Here is a 26420-nt window from a genome sequence, read left to right as displayed (position 1 = left end):
TATAAACCTAGGAAAAAAAATCTGCAAAATCTTTCAAATTCTTTTTCTTTCCTCTTCTGTTCTCTTTTCTATATATATTTGAGTGGCAATAAATAAACTGTATGTTTGCAGTCATGAAAATGATTCTCTCCCCTGGCTTGGGAGATGACTTAATGATGTATAGGACGTGAAGGGCTCCAGCCACTGACATTCACAGAGCTAAACACTAAGTCAGATCCCTCACAAATGGTTAAGACCTAGCTGAGTATTATTACCTTGTGTTTCCAGAGAAATGTGTGCTTGTTCTGCACAGAGTAACCACATGGCAATTATAGAGAAGAAGGCACACTTGTCAGTTTTCATGCGTTCGCATATGATTTCTAAGCCAATGCAGAATGCAAATGTACCAAAAAACCCTGCAAAATGCGCAATGCGGCTGACACTAATATTCTTTATGAACATGTTCACATTGACTTAAGTATCCAAGGGTGTTGAGTCTTTGAGCTTGGGAAGCATTTATTACTGAGTAACATACGCTAAAAGAGGGCCATTTCTTATACCCATTATATTTTCAAAGAACAGGTGCTAAAGCTGAACAAACAGCTTCCAAAATCCAGTTTGGTTTAACTTGGCCTCAGCAAGGAGGTAGAACAATACTACTGGATACAGAGACACCAGAATAGATTCTGTCTCTAGTCTTATTAACCAGATACATGCCCTGGGGCAGATTATAATTTCTTTGAGCCAGTGAAATGATGGAGCTGAACTGGTTGAAGACTAGGTTCCTTTCTCCTCTAATTATCTTCAATAAGTGATGAAAGAAGTAAGGAATGCCAGATGATGCTAGCTAATGCCAAGAGACATGCGATCAACATCCCTCAGCTTAATGAGAGAAGCCTCTCCTTCAACTGGGTTTATCCAAAGTCTCCCCAGGCAGATTCTAAATTATTCAGGTATGAAAGATTGTGCCCTATATGTGCAAAATGTCTGGTGATGTGCATATAATCTGGAATATGGGGAGAGTGTAATGAATGCTTATTGAAGATCCAACATCCTTGCATTAATTTTTAGATGCCTCTGCTACTCACAATGGCAAATGATATAAATGTGCATAGAGCTACTATTATTGTGAAAAATAAATATAACACAAATCTTACTATTTTAACCATTTTAAGTGGTTAAAAGCGGTTTCAGTGGCATTAAGTATATTCACAATCATCACCACCCTCCATCTCTAGAACATTTTTATCTTCCCAAACTGAAACTCTGTACCTATTACAGATTAACCCCCTATTCCCTCCTCCCCTCAGGCCTTGACAACCACCATTTTATGTCATCTCTATAAACTTATTATTCTAGATGCCTCATATATGATGGATTGAAAACATGGAAGCTTTTACAAATTTGCATGTCATACTTAAGCAGGAGCCATGTTAATCTTTTCTGTATTGTTCCAATTTTAGTATATTTGCTGCCGAAGTAAGCATCATGTTATACTTCTGAAGCCCTCTAATACTTCCTTGAAATCATTAAGAGTGGTGACCAAGAATTAAGGCATTATCTAGTGATAGCTCAGTGGCAATGATAAAGTTAGTTTTCTTTTTATTTGACTAAAGTGGTTTGATTAGAAAACTCTAATAATGTAATAGTTATAACTATTACCAATGTGTCATATATAAAAATTTTAGGAAACTGCTTTTTGGTATCATGGGAAACAAACAGCAAGAAGTATAAGCTATCAGGTCATAGTCATGAGGTAAAGAAAAAGTTTTAATGTAATAAAGGTCACAGTATGAATGATTATGTTTCCAAGTTGAGCCCCATCACAATACTTTTCTTATAATGTAAGTCACATCAAAAAGGCTATTTTGGCAACTTTCCTTGCTATCACACATGCTGACTATCATTTGAGTGTGCGTGCATGCATGCTAAGTTGCTTCAGTTCTGTCCAACTCTCTGTGACCCCATGGACTGTAGCCTGCCCACCAGGCTCATCTGTCCGTGGAATTTTCCAGGGAAGAATACCGGAGTGGGTTGCCATGCCCTTCTGCGGCGATCTTCCCGACGCAGGGATTGAACCTGGGTCTTTCATGTCTCCTGCACTGGCAGGCAGATTCTTTACCACTAGTGCCACCTGGGAAGCGCATATTTGAGAGCAAACCCATTTTAATTATTTCAAGCCTCAGTCTTCATCAACGAAACGAAGGCAGGTTTTTCCAAAAGAGTCACTCATTTAGAACTTTGAACAGCAATTTCTCTTTGAATGTCTCCCACCTTTGCCCCAAACCTAGAATGTGAAATTTGGTTTGCTTCTAAATAAAAATAATCTCCTAAATAAAAAAAAAATGCTAATAACTATAATCATATTAATATGAAATGTTCCCTGTGGCACTCCCAGATCTCTACTCTTCATGCCTCAGGAAATTCTTTATAACTTGGCAAAGCTTCAGAAGCAACTAGCTACATCCCCAGCTTTCCCTTCAGTCTGCCAGCCTCTGAAAGAGAAGGAAAGAATTTTTTGCCAAGGCAGGCCGGCTGGTTCAGCCTCTTGCTTCCAAGAGGTGTGAAACTTGCAGCTGGCCCTTCTTCCTTCTCTCAGATGACAATGTCTCTGGTCTCTGTTGACCTTAGGAGCAGCTTTATCAAGTTTCACATTTAAAAGGGAGCTGAACACACAATTCCTCTATTTGCTCGAAGGGTATGGGCAGACTTGTCTCAATACCACCCAGACTAAAAACAAAGATACGGAGACATGCGAAAGCCAAGATAAATGGTTACTATTTGCTGTTCCACAGAAATAATGAGATTTAACTCATTATGAGTACATGTAGTTATAAATATATTTATAAAAAATTTTAAAACATTAAATAGGCCATTTTCAATCCACTGTCTTAGATCAATGGACCTGCAATAATAGTTGAAATTAAGTAACATCCTGACTTTGGTCTTTTGACTCCTTTCTCACCCCAAGTCCAAAAGACTCTTTGAATAGCATTTTGATTCATATGATGTCAGCATTGCTTTGGACTTATGCCTCATAAACTGGAATGGGTTAATAGATCTCCTTTTTTTTTTAAGGTTTCGTGTGTGTGTGTGTGTGTGTGTGTGTGTGTGTGTTTTAAATTAAGGTTTCTTTTTGAAGTGGACCGTTTTTAAAGTCTTTATTGAATTTGTTACAATATAGTTTCTGCTTTATGTTTTGGTTTTTGCCACAAGAGAGGCATGTGGGATTTTAGCTCCCTGACCAGGGACTGAACCCACATACCTTGCATTGGAAGGTGAAGTTTTAGCCACTAAACCGCCAGGGAAATCCCCGATCTCCTGCTTTTGATGAGACATTATACTTTACTCTTCATTACTGACTTTATAAAGCAGGCCATAGCATAGATGGCAGGAGAAGAGTTAACAAAGAGTAACAGAGCTTGGGCTTCCCTGGTGGCTCAGTGGTAAAAGAATCTGCTTGCAATGCAGGAGACAAAGGAGACCCGGGTTCTATCTCTGGGTCACGAAGATCCCTTGGAGGAGGAAATGGCAACCCACTCCAGTATTCTTGCCTGGGATTTTCTAAGAGTCGGACACGACTGAGCACAGCACAGCAACGGAGCTTATTCAGGGAGCACATTGCAAGATTTGTTTCTGAGTTATGAGCAAGAGGCAAATTAACATTCCTTCCAAACTCTTTCTCACATGTAAACACATTCATCTTTTCTCCAGGTAGACTCTGTGGAAACAGATTTCAAAATTAATCTCAATTTGAATGCATCTTTATATTCACAGCAGCAAATATCACTGCCACTTTTCTTCTCTTTCAAAATATGAACTTCGAAGGCAGCTGGTTGTGAAAGACAAGATAGCCAGCCCTTGTTCTCCAGTGTAACATTACTGGTTATTCCCCAGAATCTATCCCCCTACCCCCCAAAATCAGATACATCTGCTGCAAGGTTCCCTGCCAGAAACAGTCTAGGAGCCTCTACTGTGGTCTGACTTCACCTCCCAATCATTTTAGTTAAGAATCCTTCTTGAATTTTGATTCAAATTACAGGGCCATGCCTAAGAGCTGGTGGGTTCAGGGAACACCCTGGAATTGCACCAGAGATCATCACAGGCAGCCGCAGAGCTTGGGGTGGGAGGCAATGCCTCCCACTTGGCTGAGGCACACACACACACACACACAGACACAGACACAGACACATCAGAGAATGGCATGGAAACAGACAAAACACACCAACGTGTCCATGTGTCACAGTCATCATGATTTAAGGAAAAGTTCACATGGAAATTTCCTTGCATCTCAGGCAGGTTTGGAATAAAGGGTATCAGTGTGCTAAATCAATTTTCCTGCTGCTTCTAAAGCTTAACCCTCCTGCATGGGAACATGAGGAATCATTTCATAATGGATATCTCTTTAAGTAGTGACAGTGTTTTAAAACTTCATTTAAAAAATTACAATAGGGCCTTAAAACAGAAGGAAATTAAAAGAAATCAGATTCTTTGCTCATGTAGGTTATTACAGAACACTGAGAATCTGAAATAGAATGAATATATGTATAACTGAACCATGCTGCTGTACACCTGAAACTAACACAACATTGTAAATCAATTCTATTCCAATGAAAAAAAAAAAAACAAAAAAATTTATAATAAGAACACTGCCTGAATTGGCCTACAGATTCAAGGTAATCCCCATTGAAATTTTGACTATCTTTTTTTTTTTTTGTAGAAATAAGAAGAAAAGACTCTGAAATTCATATGGAAAAGCAAGGGACCCCAAACAGTCAAAGCAATCTTGAAAAAGAACAAAGGACAACTTACAATGCATGACTTCAAAACTTATTACAGAGCTACAGTAATCAAAATAATGTGGTCCATGATAAATGCCCACTATTATAACAATAATAGGAATGTACATGTAGAGCAAAGGAACAGAACTGAGAGTCAAGAAATAAACTCATACATCGTTGGTCAACTGATTTTTCACAAGGGTTCCAAGACCATTTAAAATAGAAAGAACAGTTTTTTCAACAAACGGTGCTGGGACACTGGATATCCACATGCAAAAGAATGAAGTTGGATCCTTGCCTCACACCACATATAAACTCAAAATGAATCAAAGATCTATAAGGGGTAAACTATAACACTCTTGGAAAGAAACACAGATTTATATTTGACCTTGGATCGGGCAATGGTTCTTAGCCATAATACTAAAGCATAAGCAACAGAAACAACAAAATGGATAAACTGGACTTCATCAAAATTTTATAATTTTGTGTGTTCAAAGGATATCAAAAGAGTGAACAAAACCTACAAAATGGGAGAAAATAGTTTCAAATTATGTATTTAATGAGAGGTTAGTCTCCAGATAAAGAACTTTTACAACTCAATAATAAGAAGGCAAAAAGCCCAATTAATAAAGCAAAAGATTTTAACAGACACCACTTAGTTATTTAGACTGAAAACATAATCCAGAGAACCACTGCAATGGCATGAAATAAACAATGTATTTTATATATAAGTCATCTAATGACTGATAGGGTCCACTTGGATTGCAAGAAACAAGATCAGTATATCACACTAAATTGTACATATTAATGTCTATAATCTGTCTGCCAGATGGGAGACATTACATTTGTTTTATATTAAACTTTTTGACATTCATTCTTCCTAGAAAGTGTATTTTTTTTTTAAATAATGCTAGGGGATTGAGTTTTCTTTTAAAATTATGTATCACAAATGCAGAAAAGAATATATTTGTTTGTCAGCAGGGAGTATTATAAAAATTACCTAGGGAAACAGATGCTGTTTCCCTGAATAATTTCCATGTCAATAATTTACATATGTCAAGTTATACATGTCAACTTACTACACACACTATATTTCTAGATTCAATAATTAAACTGCTAAGAAAAAGACAGCTTACATATCATATTTTAAAAAGATATAGAGAGAGCTATTTGTCTGCAAAGGGCCAAACTAGTCACCATGCGTGTCAAATGCTTAAGGGCTGTAACCTCCTAAGACAGTTCTCAAACTAGCTCGATCTGAGGTATGAACTCATCAGCACTGACATGTCTATATTTTGCTGTTTGGAGACGTTTCAATATGGCGGTCAAAGCATCAGAAAACTGGGGTGCTACTGTCATAGTATACATTCTCATCTTGAAGATTAATATGCTTCTACGTAGGTCACTTGACAACACATTTTCCTTTTCCCATAAAATGAGTGGTTCTATTTTGGAAGAGTAACTGTTTTGCTCTGAGGGGGCCAAAGATACACAGTTACAGGCTGGCAAATAAACACCAGTCAAAACTGTAATTCAGGCAGTAATACTGGAGAAAATATGAGTAAGGAGCTCTGAGACTACTGTAAAACTAAGGAAAGAACGTGTCTTTGGCAATTTATGAGAGAGATAAGTGTCCTTATATGCAATACTTTGGCCACCTGATGGAAAGAGCCAACTCATCAGAAAAGACCCTGATGCTGGGAAAGATTGAAGGCAAAAGGAGAAGAGGGCGGCAGAGGATGAGACGGTTGGGTAGCGCCACTGACTCAATGGACATGAGTTTGAGCAAACTCGGGGATATTGTGGAAGACAGAGGAGCCTGGCGTGCTATAGCCCATGGGGTCGTGAAGAGTCGGATACGAATAGTGACTGAACAACAGCCAACAACAGAATATCCAAATAGTTAATCATCTCTAAAATAAAAAATCCGCATATACATAAAAGTCACTTCTTATGAACAACAAAGAGTAAGTTACTAGTTGTTTCACTTTATTTTTTGTTGGTCAGTTGCTAAGTCGTGTCTGCCTTTGTTCATTTCATTTACTTTTATGATTTTTTTTCTCCCTGATGGCCTTCCTTGACTAACAACTATGTACAAGAATACTTACAATTCTCAGTAGTAATGAACATTCCTTTTTTGTTGGTCTGGCAAGTGCTATAAATAGTCTAGTTTAAACCTAGCTTACTTTGGATTCATTAAATCCCCAAATCAATAGGTTTATTAGGAGCAGAGAATGGAGACACTATCCTTGAAATGAACAGGCTGTATTTTCCCCAAAGAGCTGAAGAGTTTATCAAGGGGCCACAGTCAAATTGTAATAAAAAATTATAAGCATTTCTTCATTAACTGAGTTTCTTGATTTCCTTCCACATAGTTCAATCCTACCCCATTCACCACGAATTTGTTCAGTTAGAGATAGAACTTCCAACATCTGGTTTATAACAATTCATGCTTTTACTAATTTTGAATGCTAACAGAAAAAAACAAAAACAAAACAAAACAGGGTATAAAACAATTGGGCCTTCCTTCCACCTTCCCTCTTCCTGACTTTCTCATAAATTGGTCATTACAACATTCTGTGAAACACCCATCTCTTGAGAGCTGCAATGATTTTAGCCTTGAGGAAGCTACAAAAATGAAATACTTTAATAAGTAACCTCAGTGCTTACAGAAGAATAGAATTCTTTTTGGCATAGATTCAAGGAAGATTACCAAGGGTAGAAAAACCCAATCCTTCCGACACAGCAAATTGACAAAGTAAAAACTGAGCTGAACGATAGCAGAGATGAAGGAATTCTGCCTTTGTGAAGAGCTGAAAGATGATTAAAACATGGACATTGAAAAGAGGCATATTTTCCTTACATTAACGATTCTATCATTTGCTGAATAAAAAAATAAAGTCCTAAACAGTTATTTTAAATGAATAAGGGTTCCCCGTTCCCCCACTACAAACAATGCTTTAAGCCTTTCTTCACAGAAAACGTCATAATTTGTATGCAAATATCTTACTTTAAAAAAGGAAAACATTAACTAATAAATGACATGACTGGGAACTTGCACATAATAATAACTCAAACTGAACTGAAAAATTATTATCAAGTAATAAATGGCAAGCTTTTATAAGACTAATAATAAAGTAGTCCTGATAATGCATTTTTATCAGTGAAGCAAAGCAAATAAAGATTCAGACCCTTGTTGATGGGACAGTCAAACCAGACAACATATTTAATAGATCAAGTGTCAAAATATATGAATTGGGCAGAAAACCAAATAGCAGAAGCTCATGGAAATGACAGAGGATAATACTGTAAAATGTTATTCATTCCAGTGCTGAGAATTCTGCTTGCTTCTTTGATAGCTGTGCCAGCTGCACCCACTTTGCTGGCTTGATCAATTACAGCTTTAGAGAATGCTGTGGCTGAGGAAAGAGGTCTGTTCTACGCAACACTAGCTATGCTAGGTGCTAAGGAAGGCGTTCAGGGTGGGTCTTCAGGGTTACAGAGGAGGCCACCCGACCCATGTAAGTTAAGGAGCATCTACCTTATAGCCTGAGGATTTGCTTCAGCCTAACAGACTGGTTCCAAATAGGAAAAGGAGTACGTCAAGGATGTACTTTGTCACCCTACTTATTTAACTTATATGCAGAGTACATCATGAGAAACGCTGGGCTGGAAGAAACACAAGCTGGAATCAAGATTGCCAGGAGAAATATCAACAACCTCAGATATGCAGATGACACCACCCTTATGGCAGAAAGTGAAGAGGAACAAAAAAGCCTCTTGATGAAAGTGAAAGAGGAGAGTGAAAAAGTTGGCTTAAAGCTCAACATTCAGAAAATGAAGATCATGGCATCCAGTCCCATCACTTCATGGGAAATAGATGGGGAAACAGTGGAAACAGTGTCAGACTTTATTTTGGGGGCTCCAAAATCACTGCAGATGGTGACTGCAGCCATGAAATTAAAAGACGCTTACTCCTTGGAAGAAAAGTTATGACCAACCTAGATAGCATGTTCAAAAGCAGAGACATTACTTTGCTGACTAAGGTCTGTCTAGTCAAGGCTATGGTTTTTCCAGTGGTCGTGTATGGATGTGAGAGTTGGACTGTGAAGAAGGCTGAGCGCCGAAGAATTGAGGCTTTTGAACTGTGCTGTTGGAGAAGACTCTTGAGAGTCCCTTGGACTGCAAGGAGATCCAACCAGTCATTCTGAAGGAGATCAACCCTGGGATTTCTTTGGAAGGAATGATGCTAAAGCTGAAACTCCAGTACTTTGGCCACCTCATGCGAAGTGTTGACTCATTGGAAAAGACTCTGATGCTGGGAGGGATTGGGGGCAGGAGGAGAAGGGGACGACAGAGGATGAGATGGCCGGATGGCATCAGTGACTCGATGGACGCAAGTCTGAGTGAATTCCGGGAGTTGGTAATGGACAGGGAGGCCTGGCGTGCTGCTATTCATGGGGTTGCAAAGAGTCGGACATGACTGAGCGACTGAGCTGAATTGACTGAAGCTATGGGTTTGTCCGGCGGCTCAGCAGTAAAGAATCTGCCGGCAATGCAGGAGGCACAGGTGATGTCAGTTTGATCTCTGGAATCGGAAGATCTTGTGGAGGAGGAGATGGCTACCCGCTCCAGTATTCTTGCCGGGGAAATCCCATGGACAGAGGAGCTTGGTGGGCTACAGTCCATGGGCTCACAAAGGGCTGGACACGACTGAGAAACTGAGCACCCACGTGCGAGCTCTGAAGACCAGCGCCCGCAGAGTACCAGGTCCTATGCGGGATCCCAAGGATGCGAGCATGCCCAAGATACGTCCAGAAAGAGCTCACAGGGTGAGGGGGGCTGGTGAGCACATCCACAATTAAACACGAAACAGAGTATGCTACTCGAGGTGGATATCTGGCGCTCTAGACACTGAGGATCTAGAAGAGAATTCTACTGAATTCAGAGTAGAAAAGTGGGTAGCAGAGACAGAATAAGTCTCCGACTCATGCAGACCCTGGCTCCCATGCCACTTTCCTCACTTTAACCATCGGTTAAGGGCAAGTCAGTGACCTCTCTCTTGAGGGTCAGTTTCTTCAATTGTAAGTTGGGGGTGCAGACACTGAATTCACCAGCACCGTCACTGGCACCTGTGGTACTTCTGTGTGAATTACAAGAAAGCTCTGCTTCCTGTGGAAAGTGAAAGTGTTAGTCATGTGACCTCAGGGACTACAGCCCGCCAGACTCCTCTGCCCATGGAATTCTCTAGGCAAGCACACTGGAGTGGATTGCCATCCCTTCCTCCTCCAGGGTATCTTCCTGATTCAGGGATGGAACCTGGGTCTCCTGCATTGCAGGCAGATTCTTTACCATCTGACACAGCAATACTAATGAATGAAGGTCAGTCACACTCTAAACCACTTGCCACATCTACATGTGATGACCCTGAACCTCAGCAAGGGTGGACTTTCATAAAGAACTCAGGCCAGCAACATCATCGGTAAGACACAGTCATCAGTTTGCCATACAGCTGTCACTCAAACACCAGCTCTTCCACCTGGCTTCCTATGCAAATTAGTCAAGAGTTTATGGGAGTGTGGACATTGCAGCTGAGCATGGAAGGATGCTGCTTTTCAAGCAAGAAGAACCATGTGCAGGCTGTCTTTTCATTTTGGCAGGAACTCGGCTCTGAAGAGGAAGAGTCTGGGTAGGAGGGAGCCATGGAAAGACAAGAGGCAGGATGATCAGTGAAACTCATGTGATGATGAGGATCTGAGCTAACAACATGGGTTTACAGAGAAGGCAGTCCTCATGAATACAGGGCGTAGAATACGTAGACTTCAGATTGATGAGCAATCATGGGTGGAGGAAAGGAACGCACCATGGATATGGTTTAGGACAACTGGGAGAACCCATAACTGAGACGGTAAAATGAGTGAATTTCAAGAGGGACCCAATGATTTCTTTAAACACATAGTCTGGAGTTTGAGAAATGGGTGAAATATAGGCATACCTCAGAGATACTGCAGGCTTGTTCCAGAAAACGGCAGTAAAACAATTAGCACAACAAAGTGAGTCCTGTTAATTTTTTTGTTTTCCAGTGCAAATAAAAGTTATGATTACACTTTTCCTGCAGTCTATGAAGTGCAAATAGCATTATATCAAAGAAACAATGAACATACCTTCATTGAAAAACACTTTATTGCTACAGAATGCTAATTGTCATCTGAGCCTTTAGCAAGTCACAATATTTTTGCAATAGTAACATCAAGGATGACTGATCATAGAATCACCATCACAGATATAATAACAATATCTGAAATATGATTTCATAGAGTAAATCAACCCTAATTATTCACTGGAGGCACTGATGCTAAAAATGAAACTCCAATACTTTGGCCACCTGATGCGAAGAGCTGACTCACTGGAAAAAAGCTGTGATGCTGGGAAAGATTGAAGGCAAAAGGAGGAGAGGGTGGCAGAGGATGAGATGGCTGGATAGCATCACTGACTCAACAGACATGCTCTGAGCAAACTCCAAGCGGTAATGAATCTGCCTGCCATTGTTGGAGACATGGGTTTGATCCCTGGGTCAGAAAGATCCCCTGGAGGAGGAAATGGCAGCTTGCTCCAGTATTCTTGCCTTGGAGAATGCCATGGGGAGAGGATTCCGGCTGGCTACGGTCCATAAGAATGCAAAGAGTTGGACATGACCTAGCAACTGAACAACATCAAAGATCACTGATCATAGATCACCATCACAAATATAATAATAATGAGAAAGAATGAAATATCACAATAATGACCAAAATGTGACACACAGACATGGAGGGAGAAAATGCAGTTGGAAAATGGTGTTGATAGATTCACTTGAGACCAGGTTGCCACAAGCCTTCACACTGTAAAGAACGCAGTATCTGCGAAGCACAAGAAAACGAGGTCTGCCTGTATTGAGTCTGGAATATGTCACTGGGACTCAGCAGACAGGCTGTTGTTAGGTTTATGAATATAGGATTTACAGGAGTTAACAGCAGAATAGCATAAACAAATGCGGTTCTCAGGAAAGTGCAGTGGCTAAAAACGAGCAGCGCTGGATCTCACTGGCATGGTGAATTCTAGACTCCAGTCAGTCTCACTTCACTGACTTTTTGATGCCACAAATCTGATGCCAGTTCTCACTTCTGCCCTTTCCTCTTTGGGGTGGCTTGCTTCTTCCTCAATCTCATTCGTGCTAGAGAATTCTATCTTCACGGGAACGTAAATCACCCGGAGCAGGTAAACCTACATCACTAAAGATACTGGCAGTTTCCTAGGGCTGTTGAAAACCCTTCATCTCCAGAGCAACTATTAACCCTCATGTGACAAAACTACTGTATTTCTCTCCAGCTGTTTTACAGTATTAAACATATCCTAACTGCCTGTGTTTATAAGCACAAACTTTTATACAAAAAGCATGCATTTGTAGGTTCTTTTGGATCTTCTCCTTTGACCTGTAGCTTGGAATTCTAGTATCCTTATTTACACTGAACTGACTCCAAATCTAAAATATGATTATGGAGAAAATGCATGTGCATGTACATCAGACTAAACAACGAAGCTTTTAAGCAGAAACAATGAAATGTACAAGATATAAACTGGGAGAAAATTGTGAAGATTCTATTTAGAAAGTAAGTGACAAATCAACAACTTCTGTTGTGGAAAATTTCAAGCATATACAAAAGAGACTACTACAAAGAACTCCCGCTCAGCTTAAACAACTAGCACTCATGGGCCGTCTTTTTTCATTCATTTGTTGTTGTTGTTGAGTCACTAAGTTTGCCTCTTTGTGAACCCACAGACTGTAGCCCGCCTCCCTCCTCTGTCCGTGGAATTTCCCAGGCAAGAATATTGGAGTGGGTTGCCATTTCGTCCTTCAGGGGATCTTCCTCACCCAGGGATTGAATCTGTGTCTCTTCAGTCCCCTACATTGGCAGGGGGATTCTTAACCCCTGTCCCACCTGGGAAGCCCTGTTTTATCCATACTCCTACTTTAGAAGGAAGTTATTTCACAATGTTCCTTCAAACGAAGAATGCTTCTATGAGACAGCTGAGCTCACAGTAGAACTCTCTTCCTTGGCTTTGGTGCTAGAACCTCAAATGGTACACAGACCTATTTAATGGAATTCATTAATGCAAGCTTCTGCTCCCATAGGAAACAGCCATTTAAAAATGGAGGCGAGACAGATTTTGAAAATGATTATCTTTCAGGATTCACTGTTCCGTGTACTTAGAATGACAAAACTTCTTTGTGCTAAGTTAAGGGGTGACTCAGAGAAGGCAATGGCACCCCACTCCAGTACTCTTGCCTGGAAAACTCCACGGGTGGAGAAGCCTGGTGGGCTGCAGTCCGTGGGGTCGCTCAGAGTCGGACATGACTTTACTTTCACTTTTCACTTTCATGCATTGGAGAAGGAAATGGCAACCCACTCCAGTGTTCTTGCCTGGAGAATCCCAGGGACGGGAGAGCCTGGTGGGCTGCCGTCTATGGGGTCGCACAGAGTCGGACACGACTGAAGCGACTTAGCAGCAAGGGGTGACTAATTTTTATTAAGTAACAGCTTAACTGAGATATAATTCACATACCAAAAAATTTACTCTTTTAAATGTATAATATTTATGGGTATTAGTGTATTCACAGAGTTGTGCAGTCATTATTACTGTCTAATTTTAGAAAGATTTCATTATCTGACTCTTGAGAGTCCCTTGGACAGCAAGGAGATCAAACCAGTCAATCCTAAGGAAATCAACTCTGAATATTCATTGGAAGGACTGATGGTGAAGCTGAAGCGCCAATGCTGTGGCCACCTGATGTGAAGACCTGACTCACTGAAGAAGAACCTGATGCTGGGAAAGACTGAGGGCAGGAGGAGAAAGGGATGACAGAGGATGAGATGGCTGGATGGCATCACTGACTCGATGGACACAAGTTTGAGCAAACTCAGGGAGATAATGAGTTTGGGAAGCTTGGCGTGCTGCAGTTCATAGGGTCAAAAACCGTCAGGTACGACTTAGCAACTCAACAACATATTCATTAATTGTACTCTCATTACCCCCACCTTCCAAGCCCTTGCCAGACACCAATATGATTTCTCTCTATAAATTTCCCAATTCTGCATATTTTATATATATGGAATTATACAATATGTGATCATTTGTGACTAGCTTCTTTCACTTAGCATAACTATTTTTTAAATGATATGCTCTTAATCCAACTTAATAGCTTTTTTAATTTTAAAGAAAAATAATTCCTTGATTCTAGCCCTCTGAATATTCTCCCTGTCACTGAGATGTGAAGTTTAGTGTGTGGCCTGATTCTTGGGCATTTTGCAACACTCAAGACAGCTGAATTGCCATCTGTTCTGGGGAACTGTGTCTCATTAGTGGTCACTGCTTTCAGTAGTTTGCGCAATAAAAGCATCTGATAATTTAATTAGAAAGAGTCAACCAATTACTGGGTGAGAGTGAAATACTCTAGTCCTGTGCAATGGCTTACTCTTCCATCGCTGTATTTCTGGCAACAGCTCTAAGTCACTTAAGAAAATAAGCTTGTTAAGATGGCTAAAAGGCAAAAATACATTCACCTAGAAGATGGGAGCTTCGATTCATTAAGAATGTGATGATTTCTTTGATTTTGTCCCTTCTACAACTTACTAGAGGACTTTCTTATAGTTATTTAAGAAACAGTATTTTAAAGCTTCCTTACAAATGTCTACCTTACAAAAGTATCTAACAGAATATTCAGTTCTTAAAGAAACGATTCCGTATGTTAACGCACAATACTGAACAGACCATTACCACTTGATTAAGTGCCAAATACCTGACCGAAATACAAACTACACTTGCGAGGCAGTGCCAAGTTAGAAAAAAAGAAGCGTAGAATAGCACTGGCATGAGATGGAAAAATCGAGCTGCGCGTTGGGCATTTCAAAGCAGGAATTCCTGCAACCTGTACGCCATCTACAGCATATCCTGGGTGGCCTGATTTCAGACAACCTGCATCCATTTCAAACCTAATTAAGCATCTATTTCCAACCCAATTAACAAAGGGCAGGACTCATTATGGAGAGAGATACACCACACACATATTGCTTATTTACAAACAGTTCATGCCCCAAGGCACCCAGATTTACACATCTGTTTTATGCTGAAACATGCACGGGTGCAACTGCATCCAAGTACTTTTGTGAGATAAAGTTAAATACAGGCATTTTGGGGGTTTGTGGAGAATTACATTATGTGATACATTACTCCCTTTCCAAGAAAAATAGAAAAGGGAAAACTTACTCATACAAAATATTAAAGATATCATTAGGGTCACAGGAGACAGTGGGCACGCAAGATCAGTTTCCTGGTTTTGCAAATATATGGCATTATATAAGATGTTACTATGAGGAAGTCGACCCTGGACTTCTCTGTATTACTTTTCTAACTTCTTATGAGTGTGTGATTATTTAAATAAAAGTTTAATGAGTGATAGTGGGCACACAGTTGATTAAGTTTAAACAACAATCTGATTCAGAGAACAATCGTGACTATGTGGGGGAGTGGGGTGGAGCGGGCAAGAAAGAAAGATGTATCACTGCAGACAACAATCACCTCAAAGTCAACAGTCACAGTTTTATGGTCTTTCTGGGCTCCCTAGAGTTTGCGTGGCATAGGCAGGTTCCTAAAACTGTAGATTTGAGTCCCTTCATCTGAAAAACTATCATGCCACTCAAAAAGTATGATAATAAAGAATTAAGAGATGAAGAAATGGTTGTTTCTCTTAAGTTGTAAAGTACCAACGCACCATAAGGTGAAACTTACAAGACGAAATCAGACAACTGTGGACAAGTAGAATCCAGTAACAAGTGGCTCATTATCACACAAATGGACCAAAAGGCAAGTTACATTTCCCCACTGTTGTAAGCAGGAAGTTAAGATCTGAAGCAACTGCTGATATGAGAACTATTTATACTCCCCAAGGGTTTCATCATCAAAGAGAATCTGCTCTTTTTCCCTTCAACCTGTTAAAGCACTGGTGATTTCTGAGGCAGACTAACTCAGTTCCCTGATTTTCTCCTGCATGAGGAAAACATGTTTATATGTGCAGCATCAGAACAACAGCTCACTCACCAACTTCATCCTGAATTTCCTCGGCCACGGCAGGAACATTGTAGAGCAGGGAGAGAGACTGGTTCATGCGTTCATAAATTACTCGAAGGTGCGTCATAACCTGCAGCAAAGGAGGCAGACAGTGCCAGGTAAACCACCTCCGGAGGAAGGGGCAGTGCTTTTCCTTACCAGGCACCACAGACAGATACAAACTTCCCAAATAAAACCAACAAAGTGCTGCTGGAACTCTGAACTGGAAAGGGCACCTTTATTTTTCTTGTTCTCTTGTTTTTAGTTCTCCATCTTTGGAGTTGTTTCAAAATTCTCATTATATTAAATGTTTATAATCATCAAATATAAAGCCAGTTGAAAAGACCATTTCTGCCCAACTATGATTCCTAATATGGAGATTCCTAAATAACCTCTGATGACCTAAATATATGTCTTTCAAATTTTCCAACAGATGGGATCACATGGATATTTCATGATAGATACTTGAAAAACTCTTCTGTTTAAGGAAATTTAAAAATTTAGATTTCTGCAGATAGATTCCAGTTGTCAAGCTTTGCAAATAGCAGAGTATGAAACTTATCGCTACCAAGCTACATTTAGTCTCATATTATTTCCAAGCTCCATTATAGAAATGGAGCTTGTGATGGTCTTCTCTAATTAGCTGGACCATATTTTAGCAGTTTTGGCTTATACAACTTACGTTTTTGTTCTTTTAGTCATTAGAGTTTGAAATGGTTCCTTAATCATCAGTAACAGTAGACACTCAAGATTTTTATACTCTGTTATTTTTATAACTCAGTAAGTTCAGTTGCTCAGTCGTGTCTGACTCTTTGTGACCCCATGAACTGCAGCACGCCAGGCCTCCCTGTCCATCACCAACGCCCGGAGTTCACCCAAACTAATGTCCATCGAGTCGGTGATGCCATTCAGCCATCTCATCCTCTGTTGTCCCCTTTTCTTCACAGTCCAACTCTCACATCCATACAAGACTACTGGAAAAACCATAGCCTTGACTAGATGGACCTTTGTTGGCAAAGGAATGTCTCTGCTTTGGAATATGCTATCTAGGTTGGTCATACCTTTCCTTCCAAGGAGTAAGCATCTTTTAATTTCATGGCTGCGATTACCATCCACAGTGATTTTGGAGCCACCCCGCCAAATAAAGTCTGACATTGTTTTCACTGTTTCCCCATCTATTTCCCATGAAGTGATGGGACCGGATGCCATGATCTTCCTTTTCTGAATGTTGAGCTTTAAGCCAACTTTTTCACTCTCCTCTTTCACTTTCATCAAGAGGCTTTTTAGTTCCTCTTCACTTCTGCCATAAGGGTGGAATGATCTGCATATCTGAGGTTATTGATATTTCTCCCACCAATCTTGATTCCAGCTTGTGCTTCTTTCAGCCCAGAGTTTCTCATGATGTACTCTGCATAGAAGTTAAATAAGCAGGGTGACAATATACAGCCTTGACGTACTGCTTTTCCTTTTTGGAACCAGTCTGTTGTTCCATGTCCAGTTCTAACTGTTGCTTCCTGACCTGCATACAGATTTCTCAAGAGGCAGGTCAGGTACTGGTATTCCCATCTCTCTCAGAATTTTCCACAGTTTATTGTGATCCACACAGTCAAAGGCTTTGCCATAGTCAATAAAGCAGAAATGGATGTTTTTCTGGAACTCTCTTGCCCAACATGATCCAGCGGATGTTGGCAATTTGATCTCTGGTTCCTCTGCCTTTTCTAAATCCAGCTTGAACATCAGGAAGTTCACGGTTCATATATTGCTGAAGTCTGGCTTGGAGAATTTTGAGCATTACTTTACTAATGTGTGAGATGAGTGCAACTGTGCGGTAGTTTGAGCATTCTTTGGCATTGCCTTTCTTTGGGATTGGAACGAAAACTGACCTTTTCCAGTCCTGTGGCCACTGCTGAGTTTTCCAAATTTGCTGGCATATTGAGTGTAGCACTTTCACAGCATCATCTTTCAGGATTTGAAATAGCTCAACTGGAATTCCATCACCTCCATGAGCTTTGTTCATAGTGATGCTTTGTAAGGCCCACTTGACTTCACATTCCAGGATGTCTGGCTCTAGATGAGTGATCATACCATTGTGATTATCTGGGTCATGAAGACCTTTTTTGTACAGTTCTTCTGTGTATTCTTGCCACCTCTTCTTAATATCTTCTGCTTTTGTTAGGTCCATACCATTTCTATCCTTTATCGAGCCCATCTTTGCATGAAATGTTCCCTTGGTATCTCTAATTTTCTTGAAGAGATCTCTAGTCTTGCCCATTCTGTTGTTTTCCTTTATTTTTTTGCACTGATCACTGAGGAAGGCTTTCTTATCTCTCCTTGCTATTTTTTGGAACTCTGCATTCAGATGTTTATATCTTTCCTTTTCTCTTTGCTTTTCACTTCTCTTCTTTTCACAGCTATTGGTAAGGCCTCCCCAGACAGCCATTTTGCTTTTTTGCATTTCTTTTCCATGGGGATGGTCTTGATCCCTGTCTCCTGTACAATGTCGTGAACCTCTGTTCATAGTTCATTAGGCACTCTATCAGATCTAGTCCCTTAAATCTATTTCTCATTTCCACTGTATAATCATAAGGGATTTGATTTAGGTCATACCTGAATGGTCTAGTGGTTTTCCCTACTTTCTTCAATTTAAGTAAGGAGTTCATGATCTCAGCCACAGTCAGCTCCTGGTCTTGTTTTTGCTGACTGTATACAGCTTCTCCATCTTTGGCTGCAAAGAATATAATCAATCTGATTTCAGTGTTGGCCATCTGGTGATGTCCATGTGTAGAGTCTTCTCTTGTGCTGTTGGAAGAGGGTGTTTGCTATGACCAGTGCATTTTCTTGGCAAAACTCTATTAGTCTTTGCCCTGCTTCATTCCGCATTCCAAGGCCAAATCTGCCTGTTACTCCAGGTGTTTCTTGACTTCCTACTTTTGCGTTCCACTCCCCTATAATGAAAAGGACATCTTTTTGGGGTGTTGGTTCTAGAAGGTCTTGCAGGTCTTCATAGAACTGTTCAGCTTCAGCTTCTTCAGCGTTACTGATTGGGGCATAGACTTGGATAACTGTGATATTGAATGGTTTGCCTTAGAAACGAACAGAGATCATTCTGTCGTTTTTGAGATTGCATCCAAGTACTACATTTCAGACTTTTGTTGACCATAATGGCTACTCCATTTCTTCTAAGGGATTCCTGCCCGCAGTAGTAGATATAATGGTCATCTGAGTTAAATTCACCCATTCCAGTCCATTTTAGTTTGCTGATTCCTAGAATGTCGACGTTCACTCTTGCCATCTCTTATTTGACTACTTCCAATTTGCCTTGATTCACGGACCTAACATTGCAGGTTCCTATGCAGTATTGCTCTTTACAGCATTGGACCTTGCTTTATCACCAGTCACATCCACAACTGGGTATTGTTTTTGCTTTGGCTCCATCCCTTCATTCTTTCTGGAGTTATTTCTCCACTGATCTCCAGTAGCATATTGGGCATCTAGTGGGGAGTCACTCTTTCAGTATCCTATCATTTTGCCTTTTCATACTGTTCATGGGGTTCTCAAGGCAAGAATACTGAAGTGGTTTGCCATTCCCTTCTCCAGTGGACCACATTCTGTCAGACCTCTCCACTATGACCCGCCCATCTTGGGTGGCCCCACACGGAATGGCTTAGTTTCACTGAGTTAGACAAGGCTGTGGTCCGTGTGATGAGATTGAGTAGTTGTCTGTGAAACCAAAATTTTTATAACTCAAAAAGTGCCAGATCACGTGCTATCCTAGGACAATCCTTTAGAATCTCCCAGGTATTAAAGGACTCTTGCTATAGAGGTCCAACCCCCATGGCTACTCTGGGAATAGCTAAAGATTCAATTCAAAGAGCAAGGACACTGAATTGTCCAAGTGGCATGACTACCAGACTCTGTGCTTACCTGGGATCGGATTTGAGCAGCTTTCTTTGGATCCACCATGCGAACATGTTCAAAATGCTTTAGGGTGTGCTGTCTGTCTTTCTGTTCGGCACGGACATACTTCTTTAGCATGTTGAACACATGACGAGGCTGTAGGGAGAAAAAATGAAAAAGAAAAAAAAAAGAAATGTTCAGATTCATCCAAAATGTTGCTTTTTCTAAACACTTTGGGGTCAGAGGGTCCACTAATTCATACCCTGATGTGAAAGCACTGTGAGTCATTTTTTTCCCCCTCTTTTTTTGGCAATTCTTTTCAAAGAATTCTCCACTTCCTTCTTCCTAGGTAATTCCTTATTCAATTGGCCACTTTTCATTTCTATAAGAGCACTTAGCATTTGACACATAGGATAATGGCTGTCCTTGTTAACAATTCCTTTTAAAATAGGGCCTTCTGTTACTGAAGGAGAGTGGATTTTTAAAAAACTTGATGATGGTTATCCTTGTTAACAATTCCTTTTAAAACAGTGCCTTCTGTTATTGAAGGAGAGTTGATTTAAAAAAAATTTTTGGCCATGCTAGGTCTTTGTTGCTGCTCAGGCTATTCTCTAGGTGCAGTGAGCAAGCTTCTTATAGCTGTGGCTTCTCCTGTGGTCACGCCCAAGCTTTTGGGCGCGTGGGTTTCAGCAGCAGTTGTGACTCCCGAGCCCGATAGCACAGGATCATTAACTGTGGCCTCGGGCTTAGCTGCTTGGAGGCATGTGGACTCTTCGGGGATCAGGGATCAAACCGGTGTCCCTTTCATCGGCAGGTGGATTCTTAACCCCTGAGCCACCAGAGAAGCCCAGAGAGTTGATTCTGGATCTGTTAGATTTAACTGAGGTCCTTCCCATTTTCCCACCCAAATATATAGGGGCACTTGAGACTACATTTCTATTTGTACAGTCTTAATGATTGTCTCATATCCAAGTCTCACATCCATACATGACTACTGGAAATGGATGTGAGAGTTGGACTATAAAAAAAGCTGATAGCTGAAGAATTGATGCTTTGATTTGTGGTGTTGGAGAAGACTCTTGAGAGTCCCTTGGACTGCAAGGAGATCCAACTAGTCCATGCTAGAGGAAATCACTCCTGAATATTCACTGGAAGGACTGATGCTGAAGCTGAAACTAGTACTTTGGCCACCTGATGCAAAGAACTGACTCATTTGAAAATACTCTGATGCTGGGAAAAATTGAGGGCAGGAGGAGAAGGGGATGACAGAGGATGAGATGGCTGGATCGCATCACTGACTCAATGGACATGAGTTTGAGTAAACTCCGAGAGTTGGTGATGGACAGGGAGGCCTGGTGTGCTGCAGTCCATGAGGTAGCAAAGAGTCAGACACGACTGAGCAACTGAACTGAACGGAGTGGTTGTCTCAGCAGTTACTGTTGCACAAATAATCCTACCATCAGTAACATGTAATAGTCAAAATGAGAAAAATAACAGACAATCACCACTAATTCGCAGGCCAAGGAATAGCTGATAAATTCTAAGAGACATCATATTTTCCTAGGAGAAAGGCCAATGTTTTATTTTACTCTGGAGTTTAATTAAAATCTTTCCATGAGATCAGATTCAAATTCTTTTAGCAACAATTAAGTTTCTTCTGAAGTGCTTCTTTTTTTTTTTCTAATTGGTTCCATTCCATTTTTATTCCAGTCTTACTTGAAAGCATTCATCCTTATTTTTTTTTTTTTAAAAAGGACAAGGTCTACTTTATATGTCTTTACAATTCTATTGATACATGCATTATACTATGTGAGTTTTAAAAACAATTTCCAAAGATACATGCATCCTCTTCATTAAAACAAAGAAAAAATACCTGTGGAAGTCCATGTCAGAAATATAATTTTGGCCATTTGGGTCTATCTAGTTATTATTAATCTACGGTGCCTTGAAAATCAGTTGGAAGGTACAGAATTTATTCACAGAGATGGTGTGTGTGTGTTTCCCAATACTTTATGGAATGTGCCTCCCTGTCTCCGGTTGCTTAACTTTGGGGCCACTTTCCTGACATCCCAGGTAATAGTGGTAGGTACCTTTCCCTGTGCTCCCAGGAAATGCTTTGCAAACCCTCATTATTGCATTTAATACAACCTATTAAATAATATGGGCTTCCCTGATGGCTCAGACAGTAAAGAATCTGCCTTCAATGCAGGAGACCTGGTTCAATCCCTAGGTCGGGAAGATCCCCTGGAGAAGGAAATGGCTACCCACTCCAGGATTCTTACCTGGGGAATTCCAAGAACAGAGGAGTGTTATGTGTTTCTGACTGCCCTCTTCAACTGTGAGCCTCTCAAGGGCCAGATTTGGTCTTTCTGTGTTAAGAATCACACATGATACAGAGTGCTTGACTCAGAGAGGCTGCTCTGAATTGGCTTCCAGGCCTTCCTTGATAGCTCAGCTGGTAAAGAATCTGCCTGCAAGGCAGGAGATGCCGATTCGATTCCTGGGTTGGGAAAATCTGCTGGAGAAGGGATAGACTACCTACTCCAGGATTCTTGGGCTTCCCCTGTGGCTCAGCTGGTAAAGAATCTCCCTGCAATGCAGGAGTCCTGGGTTTGATCCTTGGGTTGGGAAGATCCCCTGGAGAAGGGAAAGGCTAAAAGGCTACTCACTCCAGTATTCTGGCCTGGAGAAGTCCATGGACAGTCCATGGGGTCACAAAGAGTCAGACACGACTGAGTCACTTTCACTTTCATGCCTTCCACAGGCAACACTCCTACACTTAGGAAAACAAATAAATAAACACAACAAAAAGAAAGTAAACCTGGGCTCATCTGCCTTCTTTCTTCCTTTTATCCTGGAAGCAATGTGCTTCTCCATAATCTCCAAAAAAGGCAGACATCACAGCTTGAAGTATAGTGTTTGGCAGCCCATCATTATAATTCTCTTTGCTACTGTGAAATCTGGTTTACCCTACAAATTAGAAAATGATCTTTTAAATCTTTTTAAAAGGAGAAAAGCAGTAAAAGAAATAACAGTTGACAAACTCCACTGATAATATACATGTGAAAGGCGAAAGGTTTATACAAAGTCAAAGTTGCTTGGTCGTGTCTGACTCTTTGTGACTCCAGGGACCTTAGACCACCAGGCTCCTCTGTCCATGGAATTCTGCAGGCAAGAATACTGGAGTGAGTAGCCATACCTTTCTCCAGGGGATCTTCCCGACCCAGGGATCGACCCTAGGTTTCCTGTATTACAGGTGGATTCTTTACCATCTGAGCCACCAGGGAAGCCCAGGTTTATGCAAACTCATTTGGAAAAGGTAGCTTTTGGGTCAGAAATCAAAAGCTGAATATTGTTGAATGTGATGGATATTTTATATGCAGGATTGAGCAAACAGGATCTTGCACGCCCTTCACACTTGCTCCTTGATTCAGCACCAAGGCCCAAGAAACTCCTTTGGTTCTACTGCAATCATACTTCCAAGGTTGGAGACAGACAGGATTGCACATAACTGCAGTCATCCAAGACCTCCCAGCCTCTTACTGGTGCAACTACTTGGCTGAATATCGTTTCTCAGTTGCTCAGTTTCATTCTTTAATTCTTGAAAAGGCTTTGTTGTTTTGAAGAAAATAGAACCTTTTTTCTTGAAGAGCTCACATAAGAAAAAAATGCTTCAAGTGACCATAAGGATTGTTTTTCATTGTAACTCTCTTTTCTGCTTTCTTTTTTGGTAGTCAGTCACCTAGAAATGTTTCTACAAGGCATGCGGTCCTCTGGACTGTCACCCCCAAGCATGGGCGCCAGGATGTAAGGGCTCCAAACTGGCCTTGATGCTTGAAGCTAAATTCTAATAACAGACATTTGAGTCTCTCCCCCAACCCCCGACTTTTTCCCCTGTCCCCACAAACAGCACAGACTCCCACCTGTGGTTATTAACATTAACATCAATTTAAAATAAACATGAGTCTCAAACTACCTAAGCCTCAGTTTCCTCATCTGTGCCACGGAGATAACGATCTTTCATAGGCATACACGGGGATGAAAATGCTGTTTGTTACTGAAACTAACACAACACTGTAAATCAACAATTATTGATGCTTTAGTCACTCAGTTGTGTCCAGTTCTTTTGTGACTCCCTGGACTGTAGCCCGGCAGGCTCCTCCATCCACGGAATATCCCAGGCAAGAATACTAGAGTGGGTTGCCATTCCCTTCTCCAGAGGATCTTCCCGACTCAGGGACTGAACCTGTGTGTCTTGCATTGGTGTTGCTTCAGTCGTGGCAGGGGGATTCTTTACCACTGAGCCACCAGGGAAGTCCCCAGTCAACAATACTCTGATATAATATAAAAATTATATTAAAGAATCATTTTAATGGTGAAAAGGAGAACTGATGCAAATGTACCAATATGATAATAATTTATATTTGGGTTATGGATACATAATCTATATTTTAAAAACATATTTTCATACTATTCTTTATAGTGTATATGTTTTTAATATCTCAAAATTAAAAATAAATAAAATTATATACCTCTCTGAAGATAATCAGGGTATGTAAAAGAGCACGAAGAAACTTAAAACCACCCATTATTCCATCGTCAGGAGACAACATTGTATCAACACTGCAAATATATTTACATACTATTTTTATAAAGTTATTTTATAAAAGTGGGACCTTGTTGAACAGTCAAAAAAAAAACAACTGTTGTGTGTTAGTTACTCAGCATAACGCTACGTCCACAGTAGCGTAAACATTTTTTCTACAGTCTTGCCTCCCCTTATTTCTCTTGTCTAAGCAATGGCAGTTCAACATTTATTGACTGCTTATATGAATAAGACAGTGTTTCAAGGACTTCATGCACAGTAATTTACATCTTCCTATCAACCATATGACAGAGGTACAGCTGGTCAACCCATTTCATTGATGAAACTAACAAGGCACAAGGGAGGTAATGGGCTATGACGCTGGTTACATTTAGTCCCAAAACTAGTCAGGAATAGAGCCAAGAACAGGTAGACCAACTCTGGCTCTACGGTCCAATCTCCTGATCACTACATGATCCTGCCTTTCAAGGAAACTCTAAAATGGACCATGCAAAGGACCATTCTACAAAGTAACCTATGGAGCTGAAAACCAAAAGAGGTTGCTGAATAGTTAGAAATGAAGAGATTTCCAGTTCTTATAAGAGCAGATAATATTCTTTTGGGACACACTAATATCTGCCCTTTTAATTGTGTTGAAAATCATCCAGATTTATTCAATCTCAGAAATGCCATCCTTGGTTTTTGGCATTCTGCTGTGCTTTAGCTAATGCCTCCATGCAGGGAGGAGAAATAGCAAGATAGAAAGGTCCTCTGTCAATCTGTTTAGTATTACTGGAACAAGATTAAAGGCATTAATGAGAAGTTAGGCTTTTGTGACACTCACAGATTCTAATTCTAAATCCATCCTTATCTTCTACTAAAATGGATAATTAAATGGTGAATGTGTTCACACGTTTAAAATTGCTTATCTCATTTGATACTGACATTTCTTTATATGCTTCAGAAATACATTCAGAAATATATTCCCACGCCAAATCCCTAGAGCTTGACAATGAAACAGTAGCACACCAGGCTCTCATGACAGTCCAGGCCTCTCTCTGCCCAGGAACAAAGCTCCTGGAGTATACAACAAAGCTTTGTACTCTAGAGCCCAGAGCACGCCGTGACTTCATCACTGTTTATGCGAGCTCAGATACACATCGTGTGGCATCTATACAAACACCAGCCTTTCCCTCCCACTGCCTACACCTCAGGACAGGAGAATTCAGGATGATTTTCAGAAAGACACTCTGAGGTCCCTCATTAAATGAATTACAAGATTCTGTTTGGAAACATATTTCTAAAGACCATGTTAAGAAATGAAAAATATAAAAATCAGATTAGTCATTACGTTGGAGTAGGCAGATGAAGCATCCTAAATAAAATGGCAGTTATGTTGACACTTCAAAAACAAATGCTATTTTAGGTAAGAAAGAAAAATAACATTCCCCTGTACCTTTATATTTTCATTTGCTTTAGTTAAAACAAAGAAAAGAAAAAGATTTCTGCTTCTGATATATGATTCATGCATGTTTCATTTAAATACAGGAGTAACAGTCTTTACAACTTTTAGGCAGAGTAGTAGTATAACAGGAACCTTCCATTGTTTAGGGATTTTTATTTCATCACCTTGGGACAAAGGTGAATAATTTAAAATTTTAATTAAAAGTGCAGAAACATTCACACAGAAATGATAGGAAAAATGTCTGATATCTGTATAGAAATATATTCTATTAAAGTAACTATTTCTATTGTCATAATCCTTATATTTAAGACAGGATTATTCAAATGTTTAGAAAAACTAGCTTAAGGATTCAGTGGCTCATCATAAGGATATTGACAGTAAGCAGAGATTAAGAAGCATGTTTTTAACCTCTATGCATATAATTTCATTCATTCTCTTTACATCTTCTATAATAACTTTTTTTCCTGCAAATTTCTCTCAGTTTACAATACAGATGTTCTATGTATTAATACTGCAATCCGGTTATATTGCCATTGAATGGCTAATCTTTTTATTAAAATTTATAGCG

At 40.2% G+C, this 26420-nt stretch overlaps 1 protein-coding gene and 1 non-coding gene across 6 annotated transcripts in view; both read right to left on the bottom strand.

Moving 5' to 3' along the window:
- The window catches only part of APP (amyloid beta precursor protein), a 312932-nt gene that overhangs the window by 52562 nt on the left and 233950 nt on the right, over nt 1–26420 (bottom strand). For all 5 annotated transcript variants that reach the window (XM_052648165.1, XM_052648141.1, XM_052648149.1 and 2 more), the window contains 2 exons: nt 19830–19958; nt 15897–15996 (listed from right to left, as the gene is read on the bottom strand). In XM_052648165.1, the coding sequence (XP_052504125.1) occupies nt 15897–15996; nt 19830–19958 (229 nt within the window). The remainder of the gene's footprint in view (nt 1–15896; nt 15997–19829; nt 19959–26420) is intronic.
- Nucleotides 1360–1466, bottom strand: LOC128058073 (U6 spliceosomal RNA). Its single transcript, XR_008200397.1, has one exon. It is a non-coding gene; the product is annotated as a U6 spliceosomal RNA (small nuclear RNA).

Source organism: Budorcas taxicolor, chromosome 1, assembly GCF_023091745.1.
Source record: "Budorcas taxicolor isolate Tak-1 chromosome 1, Takin1.1, whole genome shotgun sequence".
Lineage (NCBI taxonomy): Eukaryota > Metazoa > Chordata > Mammalia > Artiodactyla > Bovidae > Budorcas > Budorcas taxicolor.
This window is presented reverse-complemented; position numbering and strand designations above follow the sequence as displayed.